Here is a 20,173-nt window from a genome sequence, read left to right as displayed (position 1 = left end):
GTTAAGTAGTAACCCTGCCCCTATTGATCCGTTATGCGATCCCTGATATGTGGTTCACATTTCTGACTGCACAAGATAAGAATACATGTATATATATATATATATATATATATATATATATATATATATATATATATATATATATATATATATATATATATATATATATATATATATATATATATATATAACCTTAAAGATACGATACAAAAACTTAAAATAAAATTCCATAGTACCATGACCCTACTTAAAATAAGATGTTTGTAGCGATGATATGATCCTGATTCAATTTATTTCAGATATGGTGTAGAGAACATTTGTAAGAAAGGTATACTGGTGCTGCTGGATAATCGGGACAGAGCCAGGCATAATTCGTCTGAAGACTTTAAAATCCTAACCGGAAGATCAAACGAATCTTGTTTCCCTTTGACAGTCTGAACCCATAGAAGACCTTTAGAAATGATATTTCATGACAATTTTGTCATGAAGTGTCAATATTCAGTGTACCATTACTGAGTCATATTTAAATTTGTATTTACCAGTAAAATCAATCATTGAACTAGTAAGACTGCGAGTGTATCGATCAAGGAGATAAAAAAGTCATCTAAAATTAGGAATGGGCAGCAATATTCTACTTTGACCTTTTAAAGCTTCATCTTCAGTATATGGGAATTAATGAGATAGAAATCACGTGTTTTACCATCAAAAGGCTTTATCCAACTTTCTTAAGTAGTTTACAAGTTTAACACTGCTATGTTTGCCCTTCAAAAATGAACTATAACTTGTTAAACACTGACGAGAAGGCTTCCCTATACTCTATGTATTAGGCAACTCCAGATGGATACTGCAAAATGAAAGAAAGCTATAGTTAAGGATCGTTAATTTAAGTAGTCAACTACTCTTTTATGTCAACACTGTTGTCCCAATATACTTGCCACATTTAGATATTATTACGAAATGTAATGATACCCATAAACGCTATTAGTAAAGATGGTAATGATTTTCAATGAAAAAAAGTTAGCAAACGTTAAGAAAAAGTTAATCTTTTCGGGGTTCAGCATGTTACTTTAAGATAAAACGATATAATATTATTGACAGGTTACCGGCGTTCGTGTCGCTATATTAAGATGGAGCACTCTGACTATCCATGCTATAGACGTCACACGTTGCAAGAGCTTGGAAACAAACTTTGCGATAACTTTTAGTTAGATTACGTTTGTTCCAAGCTTCGGAGGCTTTCATATTGACAGTTCTTTTTACTTTTGTATATATATATATATATATTACGACTAGTTTTGCGATTCTTTGCGATTTTGAACAAACTACTTATCAGACAAATTTCAGAACAATATCATTCTTTGCGTATCGCCTATGAACTTGAGGCATTTTTCAATCTCCAAACACCAACTGTGAAATAACATGAGGTGTAAACGCAGATAATATAGGAAGTAGGTATTTATCATACTTCCATTTTGTAAAGCAATCGGTCACACAAGACTCTTCATTGATCTTTATGTAATTTATGGAAGAATATGTTCAGTTATAGATCAATCCATTTATTGCATCTGATTTCTTTCACTCAATCGGGAACGATCGTTTGAAGAAAAAGAAGATTTAAAGAAAGCTCGATATTGATATCGTTGCATACTTTTCTCGGACTGCGTGCACCAAAGAAAAAAATATGGAATCATCCGAAATAGATTCTCTCTTGACTGAGTTAAAACCGTATGGACGCCTTCAAATTTGGTTTGTGATATGTTCAGCTTACCTTCAATTTTTCTTGCCTATGACTGGTCAGAGTATCAACTTTCTGGGTGCAACACCAGACCACCACTGTGCCTTGAGAGAAGGATATTTTATTAACCAATCCATACCTGTGGATATTGATGATGATGGTATGGAAGTTTACTCTCAGTGTCAGGAATATGTTAATACAGACTACCAGAACGAGACCAAAAGTTGTCAAAGTGGATGGGAATATGATGATGATGTTTACGGAGAAACTATTGTGACCGAGGTACGCCAAAGTTAACTTCTGGGTTGGGGTAGGGAAGAGTAAATCGGTATTGTATGCATGTTCATGTCTAATTCTTACTTCAATGCGGCTTGTATGAATTAAGATCATTTTCGTCGATCTTATGATATGGTACATATGAATGTTGCGTCTTTAGTTGACAGGGTTATCCTTCTCTCGATTAGAAAATATGTTACAGAACCTTTTATAAGTTTCAGCAATAACTTCCTTGTGTTTACTTTACTTTTTTTGCGGTTTCATAAACGGCAAGTTTACATTCCTAATTTTATTTCTTCAAGAGCTTTTGCCACCTATGGGCATTTTTGTCAGTTTCATCAATCTTTGCAAATCATTTTCCCTCTTCTTTCTGTTTTTAATGTTTACAGTGGGACTTGGTGTGTGATCAAAATGCGGCAGCAGAAATCAGTCAGTCGGTATTACAGGCTGGTGGATTAGTTGGCGCGTTAATTTTTGGGATGTTGGCCGACCGCTACGGTAGAAGACCAAGCTTTATAATCGCCATGATTATATACATTGTATTTGGTATCGCCATTTGCTTCTCTGTAAACTACGTGATGTTCGTTATTCTCAGATTCTTCTGTGGTTTTGGACAAATAGTAAGTTATTACGCCAACATTTTGATTTTAAATTCCTTCGAAAACGGTTTTCAATAGCATATGTTACACCATTAAGACAGTAAAACATTTTTAATGCAAATAAAGTTACCGAAATGGATTACCCATCGCGTTTCACACAAATTTTTGACAGGGGTTTGAGTACTTTTGGGAACTTCATATTTCTTATAGTTATAGTCACAATGAGTATTCTAGGGAATGCTCAAGTTAGCAGGTGTTCTGTGAAACATCTGTATTGGATATAAGTCTATAACTAACTTTTCTCTTGTTTGAGCATATCGAAGGTAGCTATTTCTTTAATTATCTCCTCAAGATGTACTGAATTATCACGTAAACGAAACCTCAAACGACATCCAATACCATTTTTAATTTATATACGTGTAATAACTACCTTCTTGAAACATATATAAATGTTTCAGTGTCTTACGTCTCGATCCAAGCAGGATCTTCTTCAGAGGCTAACTGAAACGAAAACAGACCTACGTACACAATAAAAAAAAAAGAGATAAATGGACAGACCGTCAATTTAATTGGAGTATTTAACAAATGCTTAGGGAAAAAGTTAGAAAGAACAAAGTGCGGTGAGACGGAATGGAGAGACGATGATAAGACAAAAGGACTAATGAGTACCTATACAAGAAATAGTTCTTTATACCTAAGTATATTAATTATGTTACAGGCCATCTGGGTTCCCTTCGGTAGTAATATCTCGGAGTACATGATCCCAAAACATCGGAATCGGGCCATGAATGTGCCTGCTATTACTTTCTCTCTTGGGTTGATGTTTATGGCTCCGTTGGCGTACCTTATTCCAGATTGGCGTTACCTGCAGCTGGCGATCGTCTTACCCATAGCTATTGCTCTGTTTGGAATGTGGTAAGAATGTCTCTGTGATTACTATTCATGATACAGCTGTGCATAATATTGTCATTTTCAATGTTCAGTGATATTAACTGATTCGTAAAGTTGACATCACCTATGTAAACTTTACGAAGTGGAAAGTAATTGATATCTGGATACGAAGAGATTTAATATAGCATGTTCAAACGCTTCTTGTAAGCACTTTTTCAGCCACACACCTTCATATTAAATAAACTAGGCCGTATTAATACGCTCTGGTAAAGTAGTCATGGCTCTTTAGTTGTTCACAGCGTTGTTTTCTCTGTTATTGGCATCTATAAAAATACATCACACCTTTGAAGTAATGTCCCGATTCTGCCAGTACGTATAGTGCAGCTATCGTGGATTGAAGGAGCTTTACGGTTTTCTTGAAACAGGAAAATCGATCTATTCAAGAAAGCTTAAAAATTACATGGGAGATAAATATGATAGCGTAAAAGATAAGCGAATGGGCATGGAAAATCACACTACAAAATGTATGTTAAACAGTGTCGTCTGAATCATTGAAATGTGCAAATGTAACGCAGAGAAAATAACTGAAATAAATTTGTCACTTTCTTCGTTTATCCTAGGTTTCTACCAGAGTCCCTTAGATGGTTAATAGGAAAAGAGAAACATAATAAAGCAGAAAAGCTTGTAAAACTTGTTGCAAAGGTAAACAAGGTTAATATCCCAGAACACTTTTACAGTATGAAGACTTCGAAAGTTGCTAATGCCTTTTCCATAAGCAGTAATATTGAGCAGAAAAACGGTAAAGAATCAGAGTATCCTACCTTAGACAAAGTCGTGGACAATCAAACAGATGATAAAGTTCCAAAGAAGATATTTCCGGGGTCAGATTTAACGGACGAAGATAAGACTAGCCAAGCAATAGCCAACGGCCTTCAAGAAGATGCATTTGATCAACCGACAACAATCGATAGGAAAGCTAAGCCAAAGAAGAAGAGTTACATTCACCTGTTCAAACCACCTGTTTTGAAAGTCACCATTGTTATCAGCATTTTACGGTAAGCTTTGATATTTCAATTGTATAGTTAACCCTAGTTTCATCTAGAAAATCGTTCACGCTGCTTCACACTACCAATAAGTGTTGACTTTATCGTTTAGGTAAACAATATATATCTGGATTGAAGTAGTGTTAATTTTCCAGTAAATGAGTATATGGTACACCTTGTCCGTTCTTTTTTTATAGGAAAATTGATTTTCTAGCAAAAACAGTGTTTGGGAGGAACCTTTTAAATCAATATAAGCTTCACCCGAATTGATCTTTCAGAACAGGCTAGACAACTGAAATCCGATATTGCGTACTGCTATTTAGGATGATTAACCTGTAGACTATCTTGATTAAACCAATACTATCGTAGCAGAAGAAGTCTAGACACAGATTACGATAATAAAAAGTATCTATATATTTAAGGGATTTCTATTTGTTGAATTTGCAGATTTACACATTCCATGATCTACTTTGGTTTTGCATTAAGCACTGGACGACTGGCTGGTAGCCCGTACCTAAACTTCTTCTACAGTGCACTTGTCGAAGTACCAGCAAGACTGTTATCTCCAATAGTTTATAGAAAGTAAGTAACAATAAATTGTTCAATCTGCACTTAGGCGAGTTACAAACCGTATTGCATATATGGGTGTGATACAACTCGTAATGGAAGGAACACCAAGGAAAGTAGAAATCAAAGCATTTGTCACTCAGATGGCATAACATAAAGCATATAATAAAACATATAAAACTAGAAGAGGGACATATTTTCGCCACTATATATAGCCACCGTAAATTCAAAGTCCACTTATGGCTGCTATATTCAGGGGTAACTTCTCCTTTGTTGAATCTTCTATTTTCTTCGCATTTACTTGGAAAGCTGGTTAAGATTGATCGTGCACATAACCTTAACAGTACATAAATTGAAACCCATCGAAAAGAAATCTCGTTTTGAATATTTTTGTACTTGGATTTCAAAAAGGCGCGTGAGTTTTTGGTCGAAAGTTACTTATCTCTTCTCCACTCCAAGAAGAATGAAAAAACGTATCATATTGTGCAGGTTATCATTCAATGTATAAAACAAAACATAAAAAATACACAATCAACAAATTTGTCGCAATTTAGACGTTTGTCAGGCTAAGCACGTCTATGCGCAAAAAAGAGTAATGTTGCTCAGAGAAATTGAATTGAACTCAAACTGACACGCGACACAAAATAAAAGGCAGAAACATTCAGTGTTTTGCTTACCATTAATAAATCTATTGTATGTTAATTTCTTGGTTGAAAGAAAGAGTTGGTTTGATGACTCAGGGTGGGAAATTATCAGATGGAAATTAGGTATACATCTCGTATCGGGACCCTTGTTTGATAGGAAGATCAAAGTACACGCTAAGGTTCCTACCCGTATGGTGTATGTAGAATTAGCAATGATGTTGTCGAGCTTTAAATACTCTTAACTTTGTAAACATGAATTGACAAACACGCATCAATTGATATGATACGTGCATGTATCGTCCTTAAATTTCTACCTTATGAATATTATTATATCGAAATATCTCAAAGTATATTTATTTTAATTGATACCGACGAATTCACAACCATAACGGTCTTTTATGGTTTAAAATGGGTATCATTACAGAGGAAATGGGGTGGGGCAAGGAGCTGGCCATTTATAATTGGGTAACAGCGGTATTCGTTCCTCTTTGCTACACACGAACGCCCACTTCCGTCAAACGGTTATTTTCAAGTATTATATTAGATTCGTTCATCATTTTCACAAGTTTTGACACTTGCAGTTTTTTTTTTAATTTCCTAATTATTATTCCATTCTGGTCTATTTCTATCGCAGGTTTCGTCGAACTTTCGTGCTTACTTTCTGTTACATACTGTGTGGTATCGGTCTGATTATAATGATATTCATACCCCCTGAGACAAGTGAGTATTAACTCCGTACTTCACTGTCTAGGTTTGAATTCATTTTGATGCTCGATCTTGACTCAAATCCAATTACATGACTTTAATAACTTCATGTCTCTGCGAGAAACGACTAAATCTCTTGAGTGAATTTTTGACTATATCCATTTGAGAAATGAACGTTGTTGTAACAACATGTATGTAGTTTCTTGAGTGGTATTCGCAGCGGTAGCGTATGTAACTGTTACGTTACTATTATCTTTCAATACCAGTGTTTCTTTCTTTACACAGAAAACGGCGTCGATCTAGGAACATTGATCAATGTACTATCACTTCTTGGAAAGTTCTTTGTGGTTTTAACCAGGGGAGGTAACATGCTGCTAGTGGTGGAGTTATATCCAACAACGGTCAGGTACCGCACTTAAAGATAAAATGTTGCAACTGTATATTAACTGACAATTCACTAGGCCAGAAGCATTTGATAAAAGGAATCATGCATATGTTGTGGTTACGATATTGTATAGGAACTCCTTCATACGTTCTGGTACAGAATGGTATATTGTGCGTCTCTCTGTACAATTTGAAGATAAATGACCTATTCCTATATAACTGTAATGAGCATTTATACCGTTTTCTCATAAAACACAATTACTAAAAGAGGGTAGAGCGCTCAATTAAATATCAGCATGCATCAATACATACTGCAATGCAATGAGAGATTGTACATCAGTCTGCATGTGGCAGCAAAATAGCAATATTCTTGTTATGAAGATATATATGTAACAAATATTCATCACTGGATATCGTCGAAGACTATAGAGATTTACTTTATAGATGTTAACATATAAACAAATAATCTCTATAGTTGCTGTTATTGAAAATACAATGTTATAGAATATAAGCGGTAGGCAGCATCCAGAAATCTTCTCTAAATCATTCTTTATTATGTCAGAATCATGATAATATGCGAAATCATTTTTCTTGTCAGAAATATGGGTAATGGCTGGACCGTTTGCATGAGTAGACTTGGAGGAGTCGTAGCACCGTTCATGCTTTACATGGTAAATATGAATATTTCATTGCTTAGATTAGAGTCCGTAAGTAGCCGTGTCTTGCAGCGATGGTGTTTAAGGTAGCTATTAACTGCCGATCGCTTCTTCTGTTATTATCATGAAAACGATAAGGGCCTGTAATGAAAGTTGTGATAAATTGTAACACCGTAAATTGATTCATGTGTAAGATTTTGTCAAAGATTTATATATATATCCTTCTTATTGCTCCATGTGTATTCCTGTTATGGCTTCATCGAAGCTACACAGAACATATAATAGTACAGAGGTTTTGAACACTTCTTTCAAATTTATTGACTGACTTTGCATGTAAAAAAGATGATTCGATATCAATTACATATTAAACTTACTAAACATATTTCCCCTTGTTGTCCATCATTTAGGATAACGTTTTACCGAACTTTTCAATCATCATGATGGCAGTTATGTCCATATTGACAGCCTTGAGTGTGCTGGTTTTACCCGACACTCGTAAAACAACCCAACCTCAGGATACTAAGGACCTGCGGATAATAATGAAGACAAGACGAAAGAATAAAGACGCCAATGGCCATGATAATATCGCTTTTGAAGGGGATACAAAATTATAAGTTATAACACAATCAGATGAAACTTAACATCCGTTTGCTAGAATACCAAAAGTTATAATTACTAATAATTACTAAGTTTATGTGTAAAATTAATCGTTGTAATACTACATACCTTTATGTTCATTTCGGTTAGTAGTGCTAACTGAATATCGTTCAGAATGTTGCATTTTTCTGTTTTGGTGTCAACTTTCCTATAATAATATATGTTGATATGTGGACCTCAAAATGACAAAGTTATTTCAAATGGTTTTTGTATTAACTGCAACGTAACTGTGTTTGTTGTTTACCCATACATACATATTTATAAATAAATATATATATATATATATATATATATATATATAGCTACAGTAAGCAGGCGCGGTACTTTTCTTGCAGCTAAAACATGGACATTTTTTATTAATAAATTGTACATTTTTCAAATTTATACATTAGAATAGAAGTTCAGTAACATTTCTGGACAAATTGAGCTTATGAATTAGTGTTGCTGCAGCTTAATATTGAGTCTTCTCTTAACAAAACCGCTCAAACCGAAGACTTGAATTTGGACTTTTAAAGTTAGGTTTGACATGGTTTTGGCGCGAGGTCGTGATCTTCCTTCTTGCTGGTAGAATTGTTCTTCAGGTGGTTATCTGTTACATGTTACTCTTTTAACATGACAAGTATTAATTGAAGGAGACACAAACACCTACCATTATTATTAAAGCAATTGACAGAGATAACCATCATCATAAAAAACCTCCCCCAAACAGCGATATCTGCGTTCGGGATATGTCAAGAATTTCCTTCACATGCAAGGCCATTGGTGGCAGTGGCAACACTGTAAACATCTTACTTGGAAAATAGGAAAAATAAAAAAAACAGAGAACGTTACAGGTTTAAGCCAGTAGCGTTATGACATCACAGATTAAAATAATGACAAAATTCCAGAAAGGACCTTAAAACTAGGATATCTCTCAAACGGAGCCCCATTTTGTTTGAACGGTTTGATGAAGTTGTTTTGTACAAACGACCTCTGTCGTATAAGCGAAAGATGACGGTGAGGTCTGTGTCCCCTTTAATTGATCTACGCAACAATTTGGTAACATTTCAAGTTCGTGATGAGGAGAGAACAAGCCAGCACATAATACGTTTTATAATGATAGGAACTCTTTTATTTTCAAATAACATTCCAGGGGTTAATATGACACCCTCGATCACAACGTATTTCATCGGTACGAACAAACGAACATTCGATGTCTTCAGGATGCTTTGTTTTCCTCTCTCTCCACTTCTCCCTCTTCCTCTGTCTCTCTCTTTCTTTTGTATGAGCATAGACATGGCTGTTTTATGGACTTTTCCTTGTCTGAGTTAAATGTAAACAGATTCCTATTGGCTAGTCGTAGATGCAATGAATATTTATAATGACTGTATACATCAAATGTTCAGGATTTGACTTTTTTTTAACCTTCAAAGTATGATTTCAAGTGTATAAGGTAAATCTGAATACCTTAATTTAAATACAACACAGTCACTCAATTTCACCATCTTGGAAATTGGGGGATATCAATCAGGTTTCCGGACATTGTTCAGAACAATGAAGAGTAACGAAACGTAACTGTATAACTAGTGTTTATGTTTCTACTTTACATGTGGTTATGAAAGTACCCCAGACTGGTGCAGACGTTTAATATGTATTTGGAAACAAAAGTAACCTTATCACGTCTACCGCCTTGGACCTTTGACTCACTTTTATGTTCTCAGAGATCATATATTACTTCTAATAGATTGACATTAGTTTAGATAAAAGCGTGCTTATAGAAGGAGTTTTCAGGCATTTTTGGCTCAGATCATGTTTTTACGTCTGCTCTGTTCACCAGGAATCATGATACCATATAAGAAATTACATAATCACTCGATCACATGAAGTTGATTAAAAAAGTTGCAATCGGGTTGAGCAGTGCTTTAGTACAGTGATATGAAGTACCTCGTTGCTAAAGAAGCTGAAGTTTACAGAAAGGAAACAGAACAGACTGGTGGATAAAATACATTATTTAATGCGACCCTTGAGAGATAACTTGTGCGGTAAGCAAATTGAAGGCACACATTGCTGGGATTAATTGTTTTGACTGGGATCAAGTACCACGCTCATATTAACATTTTTATTAATTGTTATGCCTGATACCGACTTCGCATTTAAACAGAAAAGAAACGGTTTTCTTTACATTTTACTTGGCAAAATATTCATGAAAAGTCAATCATAAAAGTTCGAGAAAAAAAGACGGGTTGCCAACTTAAGTTTAAAATGAATTTCTTTAACCTTTTGATTTTTCTTATCGAATGCTTTGATGGAAAATATATTAATGAAGAGTAAAACACTTGCATTTAAATATATTGCAGTAAACAAAAATGAATAGATAGAAGTTGCCAAATGTCAATACGATTTGATTTTTAAATTGATTCAGACACACAGATTAAATTAAATGTTCACACGAACACTTACAAGCATTCATCAACGAACGGATGAAGATATAACTACTGGTTGACAACTCATAGTCATCAAAATGAACGTCACAGAGTATCGCATGTATCATGAGAAACTGCTCTCAAAATTACATATCGTTTAAAATGGCCAAGAAGAAATCGATGTCTGCAGATCCATAATTAGTTTACACTTTTACACGCATCTTTGTAAACTTGTTTAATATCACCCACACAAAGTAAGTATTTACATTAAGGTACCTAATTGATGGGATTAATAGTTCATGGCAAGTTCGATAGTTAGATTATTGTTACCATGGTCTGAAAGGCATACAAACTGTCCAGGAACTGCCGGCACACAGGTGTATAAGCACGTTAGGTACAAAGTTCATAGTGATATGACGCAATTTATAGTGCGACTAGTGTATATTCCTGTTTACGGTTTCCTTCATGTCACAAGTGCTTTATAGTGGTTTTAAACCGGTTTACATACGTTATGCTATTGATTTACTTGCGAGGAAGGACTTCATGGTCACTTGCAACTTTGGTCTGCTTAGCTGGACAATTCTTCTTTGAGCAAGTTCGTTCCTTTAGGTGAATAAAGATACAGTGGTAGAGTAAGCTTAATGAACTGTCACGTTTTAACTTACTACGTATTCGGTCAATAATACAGTTTCGAAGTTGTTTAAGGACGACACAAATGGCAATGCACGTCGCAGAGAAAGTACACGGTAAGGTTAGGTAAGGCTTATCAATGACCCAAAGATTAGCACCAGCACGAAGACGCAATGCAGTCAAACGATAAAGAAGAAATAGATCCACTTACGATTTTGTTCTTTTAATTTAAAAGTATTTTTTTTGAGGTGATATTTTCTAGAGTTCCTTTGTCATATATCGGATTCATTTTCACCATGGATGCGACCGCTATTGATCGCATACTCATTGAGTTAAACCCTTTTGGACGGGTTCAGATTCTCTTTGTGGTCAGTTCAGCGTACATCCAATTCTTTTTACCCATGACTGGGCAGAGTATAAACTTTCTAGCAGCGACGCCGAGTCATCATTGTACTTTGAGAGACGGTTATCTTTTAAATCAATCTGTTCCTATCGAGGAGGCTGAGAATGGTGATACTGTGTATACTCAATGTTTGGAATATTCCAATCCTGACATCAGGAATTCGACAAGAGAATGTCAAAATGGTTGGGAATATGAGACCGATGTCTATGGAGAGACGATTATAAGTGAGGTATAGTAATATTATTGTCTCTTCCATAGTAAAAGATATGAAGTCGAACTATCAAAAACGTAAATCTTAAATTGCCGAATATAAAAACAAAACAGTTTCTACCGCAATAGCTTCTCTTATTCTCGTATGTCCTTTGAAAACAAATGTTTAAATGTCCTGAAATATGAACCGCATTGTTCCCTAACGTTGAATAGTCCTATACCTGCCCTAATGTTGAGAGTAAAGGAAACCACCTGATATGGATATGTAGTCAATTCGTCTTAGTTAATATATTGCTAAAATTATAGTTTATTTTCATCTCATAGTCATTTATATTGTAAAGAACACTCGCAATAATAATTCTTCATACATTTCGTTACTTCTTAAAACAGTGGGATTTAGTCTGTGACCAGAATGCAGTTGCTGAGATTAGCCAGTCGGTGTTACAAGTGGGAGGCTTCATTGGAGCATTCGTCTTTGGAATATTAGCAGATCGATATGGAAGAAGACCCAGCTTCCTTTTGGCATTGTTCTTGTATGCTCTGTTTGGGATTGTCATTTGCTTTTCTCCAAATTACACGATGTTTGTGATAATCAGATTTTTTTGTGGCTTTTCACAAATGGTAAGATATGGTTTACGTCAATTTAACAGTACAAAGCCTCCTGACAAGAAAATGCGTGATATATTAATGTATATAACAGTCTCTTGATGCATCATATCGTTCAAATGTTCGATTCTGACGATTCATCTTGAAAAATAATACAATTTTGCAGATAGTTGTTATGCTCTATCTTTTAAAAATTTCTTTAAACGTAAAGAAACTTTTCATTAGATTATAGTATAAAAAACGTGTTTTTAATTCATACATTTACACTTGAAATTTAACCCAATGCTGCACGTATTATAGTTTGTTTAGTACTTCAGAATTAAGGCAATAAAATAAGAATCTGTTGTTCTGGTCTTTCTCTTCTCCTTAAGGCTGTCTGGGTCTGCTTTAGCAGTAATATATCAGAATACATGATTCCTAAATATAGAAATCGAGCCATGACTGTTCCAGCTATATCGTTTTCCTTCGGTCTGATGTTTATGGCCCTGTTGGCATTTCTTATCCGCGATTGGCGGTACTTTCAGCTGGCGATAATTTCACCTGTCGCGTTTGGTCTTTGTGGCATGTGGTAAGGTTGCTTACCATGTTTTTTGTACATCATATTATCAACTTGATTGTGTAGGTTAATTTCAACAAATTTGATAAGACATAAGAGTTAGCCCATTGCTTACTAACCTCTTTCGCAAGGTACCGAAAAGCCGAACTGAGAACAATATTACGATAATATCGCCTTGGCTGACTTTTTCTGAATTTAATATCTTACGGGATCTCTGACTGAATTAAATTAAGACTGATTACTGTGGATAGCCAAAGCTTGCGTATTACCAAACGATAATTCATTCCTTATGAAGCTATTCCATAATTTGTGTTAGAGATGCTTTAATTTATATTTATAATTATAATTATAATTATAATTATAATTATATATATATATATATATATATATATATATATATAAGTATATATCTATTATTATTACTATAACATGCCATGACGTCACATATTTATGGTCAGCAAACTTTTTTCTAATAAAGTTCTAAAAAAATCCATAATTTTTTATATCAAAGTTCACAATCATGCAAAAGATCATTGCTGCAATACTTACGTACATATTGATTTGTATTTATGTACCGGTGTAATAATTCGACAGGTTCTTACCAGAATCGTTGAGATGGCTGAGCAGTAAAGGCAGAACCAAGGCGACTGACGATTTGATAAGAAAACTCGCAAAGCAAAATGGATCAGAAGTGCCAAAAATTATTTATGATGCGAAACCAGAGCATGTTCATGGTATATCTACAGTAACCGAGAAAGTAGAAGAACAAACTGCTTCCAAAAACGGAGAAGTGATACATCTAAATTTATCGGAATTGAAAAAAGAAAGAACGTTTTCTGTATCTTCGGATGACATAACGACAGGTCCAGTGCGAATTTTGGCGGCCCATGATACATATAACATATCTTTGGAGGAAGAACGCAATCGACAAATGGAGACTCCAGTTGAAAAGGAGACCAAGACCAAAGGATATAATTATTTTGACTTGTTTAAGCCACCAGTTCTTCACGTCACCTTGGTGTTAGGTATTTTAAGGTAAAAATCAGTTTTACTAAAAAAAAAACATCTGAAAGTGTCCGGAGTTTCGATTAAATGAAAGTGACAGAGCCGGGTATGACGATCAAATATTAGGTCTAATATTATCAAATAATAATATGAAGTGTATGAGCATTTCTTTGCGTATTAAGTATGCCTTTTGGTTTCCGAGTTGTCGACATAGGAAACGTGATACCTTTTACATTTTCCACACTAGTAGTCCATGCTATAAATGTTTTTCTAATACAATCTCATTCAAAAATGTCATTACATGTTATATTGCAAAACACATATTTGATTCAGTCGTTACTTTAGTTCTAATATTGCAAAACTTTATTCATCAGGAATGTTTTATTTGTCTCTGGTGAAGACTGTATTTGGTTAACCTCATCAAGTTTATGATGTGCTCTACATATCACAATGTATTTTGTCTTTTCAATGCCAACTTTCCTTCTTCTTTTTTCACTTGTCTAATAGACTTTGCTATACCATCGTGTACTTTGGATTCGCTTTAAGCACTGGACGTTTAGCTGGCAATCCTTACCTGAATTTCTTTTATAGCGCTCTGGTTGAGGTTCCTGCACGATTTTTGGCTCCAATTGTTTATAACTTGTAAGTAAACATTATTTGGTTTAGATCATCATTGTTTACTTTGATTTCAAATGTTTCTGCCCAACTGTAAAACTAAATGCATTCTTACCATATAAGGAAGCTAGTTGAAAAAGAACAGAATAAAGACTTCCCCACTCTATCCTCATCCAGCAAACGATAAAGAAGCAATAGCATAAAATAAGATGCAGGAAAAGAGAAATGAAAATATTAATATCCAGAACTATAAAAAAACATGTATTGAGAATGACTGACTGGCAGACTGACTGACAAGCTTAAATAAACCAACTAATTTTTCTCGCTAGATGCGGACTCTGAATGTCTGTGATTTGCAACTTTTGAAACAGTATTATTTGTATAAATGTTAAGGTTGTATCCAGCCTACATATTGCATATTTATGTATTTCTTTGAAATATTATGTCTACCGGTGGGGGTAGGGGAAGGGGGGGGGGGGAGGTGAGGGCGGAGCCACCCATGATTTTATTCTATAAGGGTAAAGCCCCAGCAATAAAGGTATATGTTGTTCATATGGTGTAAAGGCATTACTTTAAGATTGGGTATTTTCGGTCTAATAACTGTTAAATATAAAATTGGCACTTTTCGCAGTATTGTTCTGTTTCTATTTTTGTGGCTTACACAGGATACGACGAACTTATACCCTTAGTATTTGCTTCTTCGCGTGTGCGGCTAGTTTGATTTTGATAATATTTATCCCCGATGAGACAAGTAAGTGATTTTGTGATAAATTTCTACACTAATACAATATCTGAGTTCTTCATTCTTCTCTTTGAGGTCATTTTTCATTTTGAACAGTTTACGATAACATCCACATTAATTAAAACTGTTAAAGACATTTCTTCTTAATTCATTCAGTCACTCAATCTCCATATGATATTTACTTTGTGGAAATAATAAGAAAAAAAAAAACAAATAACAGTTTCTATTCTCTCCAGAAGAAGGGGTTGATCTCAGTGTTTTGAAGACCGTTCTATCTCTCACTGGGAAATTTTTCGTAGTCTTAACACTGGCGGGTTTGATGTTACTGGTAATGGAATTGTACCCTACTACGATAAGGTAAGACGAAATTGTTATAGAACACAATGTGAAAGATATTTGTCGATTGAATATTAAGTCAGATTGTCGAATCATCAGTGTTTTGTGTCATGAATTAAAACAAAACCCGTATAAGAATTTAGCAGGAATTTTATATTTAGGTTCTCATTAGTTCACAGTAGCTATACAAACCCTTTAGCAGTATTGTTACTTGATGCTTAAAAGTCCACATGGATTATTAGTATTAAATGAACTCAATTTTTAGTTTAGATGTTTCGATTTGAAAGGAATGTTTACAATTTAAATTCTCTTCATGAGCTCTATGTTGCAATTTAATAAATGAGAAAAACTAACAATTTCAACTTAGTACGCACTTAATGCTGTTAAATGTCATCAATTAAAACTTAAAATGTGTGACGATTTTCTACTGCACAGAAACAAAGGAAACGGCTTTACCTTATGCCTTGGTAGAATTGGCGCAATTTTAGCACCATTTATGCTCTATATGGTAAGTTATAGTTATTATAAACTTTTAGGGAGTAAAACTATAGGGAGTATGAAGGTTACCCGAATGAATCAACTTCAATCAAATAGTCAAATTAATCCAAGTATTTGATATCATACTTTTGATTCAATGGAACGTGTTATTCCATTTATGCATGCCAGATGGTATGTGATTGTTCAATATGTAAATATTGCTTGATGTTTATATTAGTTACCATTGCGTATTACTCAGCTATACACACTTTATACACAACTTCTATTAATGAAGCTGAACGGTCATTAACAAAAACACAAGCTATTGGTAGAACCATCTTTTCAAGTTTGTGAAAATTCATTCCAAAATTCATTATTGTCCTTTTGTTATACGGCTGAGATACATTGAGAACACGTGATTGAGATCATCTTATCTTTGTTTATAAGTAACAATTACATTTTTTTTTGGAAAGAATATTCAAGAGGAACATTTATTGTTTGTACTAATGAATGAAGAACATATACAAAATACATTTGCTTGCAATTCCGATTTCGTTTCCTAGATAAGGACAGTTGTTGATTTTTATTTATTTATGATTATTTCTTTTCAGTTATTGTTTTATCCATGGATTTTGGATTGGGTCTTAGAACTTTACCTTAGAGTAATATGTGAACAATACCCCAATGGTTGCAGTACATTCCAATGTGAATTCATCCCAATTTTTAAGAGTAGATTTAAATGTTTAATGTAAAGCAACATATTTTAGTGTGCATCTATGACATCATACCTGTGGGCGTTACTAAGTTCACTTGGGATACAAGACAAGTTAACTTCTGATGTTGTTATCTCAAAACCGATGCATAGACTTGGAAATCTAAAAGGGGTGTCCAATCCGCTGTGAGAACGTTTGATAAAATGCGGGGTGCTTACACGCAAAATGGTGCAACTATATTTTGCAACTTTTGAGACGGCCTTGATGAATTTCTGACTATTTAGGTTGTACCGCATAAACATATAACCTAAACAGTTACTCGACAGTACACTAGACATTTTTGTAACATTCTGTCTGCCAGTTTGGGAGGCTGAGCTCTTCCTGACTTTAGTCTGCGACGGGGTGGGAGGGGGGGGGGGGCTTATGCACCCATAAATATATTGGTTGCGCCCCTGTGTAAGAACACTGACTTAGTCTTTTTCTCTTTCTTTTTCTCTTAGGATGAATTTAGACCCAATTTTTCCTTAATAACGATGGCCTCTCTGTCAGTGGTGACTGCTTTCAGTGTTCTCACTCTACCAGATACTCGTACAACATCACAACCTCAAACCAGTGAAGATTTGAGGCAGATGATGGGGTCCAAAGGTCGAAAGAAAGAAGAACAAGGTCACCAAAACGAAGCGTTTAAACTTGAAAATATTTCGTAAATGTGAATTAATAGAGACCTATAACAGAGTAGGTGCTTTATTTATTCTGAACTCAACAAATTTGCAACAGACAACCTCATCAAGTGTTTACAGTATAAAGTACAATGGCACTGACCAGTGCCTCGAGCAATAAGAATAAATCATATGATAGTAGGCCATTGTCAAATTGTTCTTCTTGAACACTTACATATTTGTATTTCCCAGCTGTCAGAAATGGTTCATGATCATATGGTGTTTATGTCCGATCGAATCAATTCTCTATTAAATTGAACGAGATGTCATATAAATATATATATGTATATATAAATATATATAAATAATCATGAATATAAATAAAACAAGTTATAAAGTTTGTTTAGAATTACAATTATATATAAATATACACACGAAATCGAGGGGATTATTCGCATTGAGTTTATATCACCGGTCTCAACAAAGACTTGGGACCTCCTAAACAACTACGAGTTCTATAAACATATGTAATCCGTTCTTTTTTGTTCCTTAATCCGCTTTCTGTATAGTCATGGTTTATTCGCTACTAATTCTATCACTTGCATTTACCTAGAGTCACTTTCATTGTGTTACATTTTGAACTTGTCATACCACTACCAAGTATTTCCGACGAAGGCCACAGGGTCTTTTCATGAATGAGAAAAACAGATAATAAATCAAGTGAACTCTTAACCAACAACTCGTTCAGAGAAGTTTAAAAGCAGTTTTACAAGTATACTATTCTCTAAACTTGATATATTTATTTTCTATTTTCTTTATAAATTGTAGTAGAAAGAGTAACGTTTTAATAATACTATATTGCGATGAAATACACATATTACAAAATGGTAAATTCTCTGTGTCTCCGTATCTAAGGTATGCTTATACAATTGTACTTTGTTCCCATAGTGCCCTAACCTTATTGTAAGACGTCTTGTGAGGTACTTCAATTCTATGGAAAAGTTAATGTGCAGTCAAATGTTAACATTGCTTTCTGCAATTTTGCTGCAAGTCATCCTTTGGCTGCAAAATCTTGAAATGATGAAATTATGCTGCGAGTGTTTTCAACCAATTTGTTGCAAAATGTTGTTTTAACGAGATTTGTTAAATGTTCAATTTATCATTTTGCTACAATTGATGACATTTAATTCATAATCAGTTCGTCATTTTGCAACAAACAATTGCGTAGGTTTGTATTGTTTCAACTGTCGAATTAAACGGAAATTCTTTCTTGTATTGATTTGCATTCAAGGATTTTGTTGCAAGTTATTAACATACTCTGAACAGTTCATCATTTTGTTGAAAATTGCTACAGCTATATTTACGGTTCGAATGATCCTTTTGAACAAGAAAGGACAGGCCATGCATATTGTGATTATCACATTTTCCAATTGCTGGGGAAGGTAGGGGATGATGAAGTTATTATCGAGAGAGATTGGTGCTACTTATTAGTTATATTGGTGTTTAGTATCTAACACTATAAGTAGGAATAGACGATCACTTGTTTCCTTCCAAGTGTCCTGTGGTATACATCAATGTCAGACTTGGTGTGTACTGCTAACTGAGGACGATATGAAATGTAACAAATCACACGTACAAACTCCAGTGGGCGATTTTAAAGGCACATTGCACCTGCTTAATTACTTGTTTTGACATTCATGTATCAAAACGTGCAGAATAAAGCTGTGTCCCATGTACAAGACTGGTGTCAGGGGTGGAGTTTCACAATTATAGCCGCTTGCTTAAAATAGTGCTTCAAGATCTGCCTTATTTGGCTCCAATTATAGCACGCTATAGCTAGAAAAGTATTGTGATTACGTAATCGACCTGCCACGGTTGTAAATCGACCTCAGGCTGTACAATTAGCCTGCATATATGCTTCTTAACACCATTAGGCTCCTTTTGTAAACACTGTGTGGAAATATGTTCATGTCTACAGTGTAGTTAATCATACAGCGTTCACAACAAGACCCTCATACAAGAAAAAAAAAAGGGGCAGGCGTTGCAGACTAAGTGGTAAAAAGAGGTCATTTTACGTATTTTACGTCGATTACGTAATCTCAAGAAACATTTCAATGATAGCGTGCTATAGTTGGGGTCTATACAGCAAACCTTTAAGGAACCTTCTAGCTAAAACCAAGTTCCCATTGGCGTTGTCCTGGATTGCAACACGCTTCATTTGACTTTACAGGCTCATGAGGCCAGCTCAATTATATTTTACTGATAGTAAGTAGTAATACGGGGCTTATGTTAACTCGTGCAAGGTTTGACTGAAGATTGTTACCCTATACTTATATCATGCGTTTACGTTCATAATGTCTTCTGGTAGAAAAACGCGATTGCATTTTCTCTTCTCTGCCAAAGAGCAAAATCCCCTGGCCAAAAAAACCCCTGAAAGTCAAGGCTTGCATGGAATTGAATTCAATATCCTGAAAACTTGTAATAAACGGACATAATCGACACTTGATTATTAAAGTGAGTGACACCAATGAATCATATTCCATTGAATAGTGCGGTCGTGTTAAATGTAACCTATATTCTACAAGTTTAGCACTGACTAATGTTTCAAAATTTCTGTCAACTCATCACAGTGACGTTAGTCCAACTTATCGCAGTTTTCATT

The 20,173-nt window shown here is 34.6% G+C and overlaps 1 protein-coding gene across 1 annotated transcript; it reads left to right on the top strand.

Annotated features, from left to right (window-relative positions):
* Window positions 1-217: 217 nt before the first annotated feature.
* On the top strand, window positions 218-18,600 carry LOC139979024 (uncharacterized). Its single transcript, XM_071989659.1, has 18 exons — window positions 218-2,017; window positions 2,401-2,631; window positions 3,329-3,525; window positions 4,122-4,556; window positions 4,992-5,126; window positions 6,390-6,475; window positions 6,746-6,866; window positions 7,443-7,515; window positions 7,908-8,105; window positions 11,417-11,821; window positions 12,193-12,423; window positions 12,780-12,976; window positions 13,559-13,999; window positions 14,477-14,611; window positions 15,250-15,335; window positions 15,563-15,683; window positions 16,098-16,170; window positions 17,353-18,600. Exons 1-18 carry the CDS (start codon window positions 1,682-1,684, stop codon window positions 17,557-17,559), a joined length of 3,708 nt encoding a protein of 1,235 aa, XP_071845760.1. The 5' UTR covers window positions 218-1,681; the 3' UTR covers window positions 17,560-18,600.
* The last annotated feature ends 1,573 nt before the right edge of the window (window positions 18,601-20,173 follow it).

The sequence above is a fragment of the Apostichopus japonicus genome, chromosome 13 (genome assembly GCF_037975245.1).
Source record: "Apostichopus japonicus isolate 1M-3 chromosome 13, ASM3797524v1, whole genome shotgun sequence".
NCBI classification, from domain to species: domain Eukaryota; kingdom Metazoa; phylum Echinodermata; class Holothuroidea; order Aspidochirotida; family Stichopodidae; genus Apostichopus; species Apostichopus japonicus.
This window is presented reverse-complemented; position numbering and strand designations above follow the sequence as displayed.

Coding starts and splice junctions, on each gene's coding strand:
- LOC139979024 (XM_071989659.1), top strand. CDS start 1,682: ATGGAATCATCCGAAATAGATTCTCTCTTGACTGAGTTAAAACCGTAT. Junction 7,516..7,907: donor CACCGTTCATGCTTTACATG/GTAAATATGAAT, acceptor TCCATCATTTAG/GATAACGTTTTACCGAACTT. Junction 12,424..12,779: donor TTTGTGGCTTTTCACAAATG/GTAAGATATGGT, acceptor CTTCTCCTTAAG/GCTGTCTGGGTCTGCTTTAG.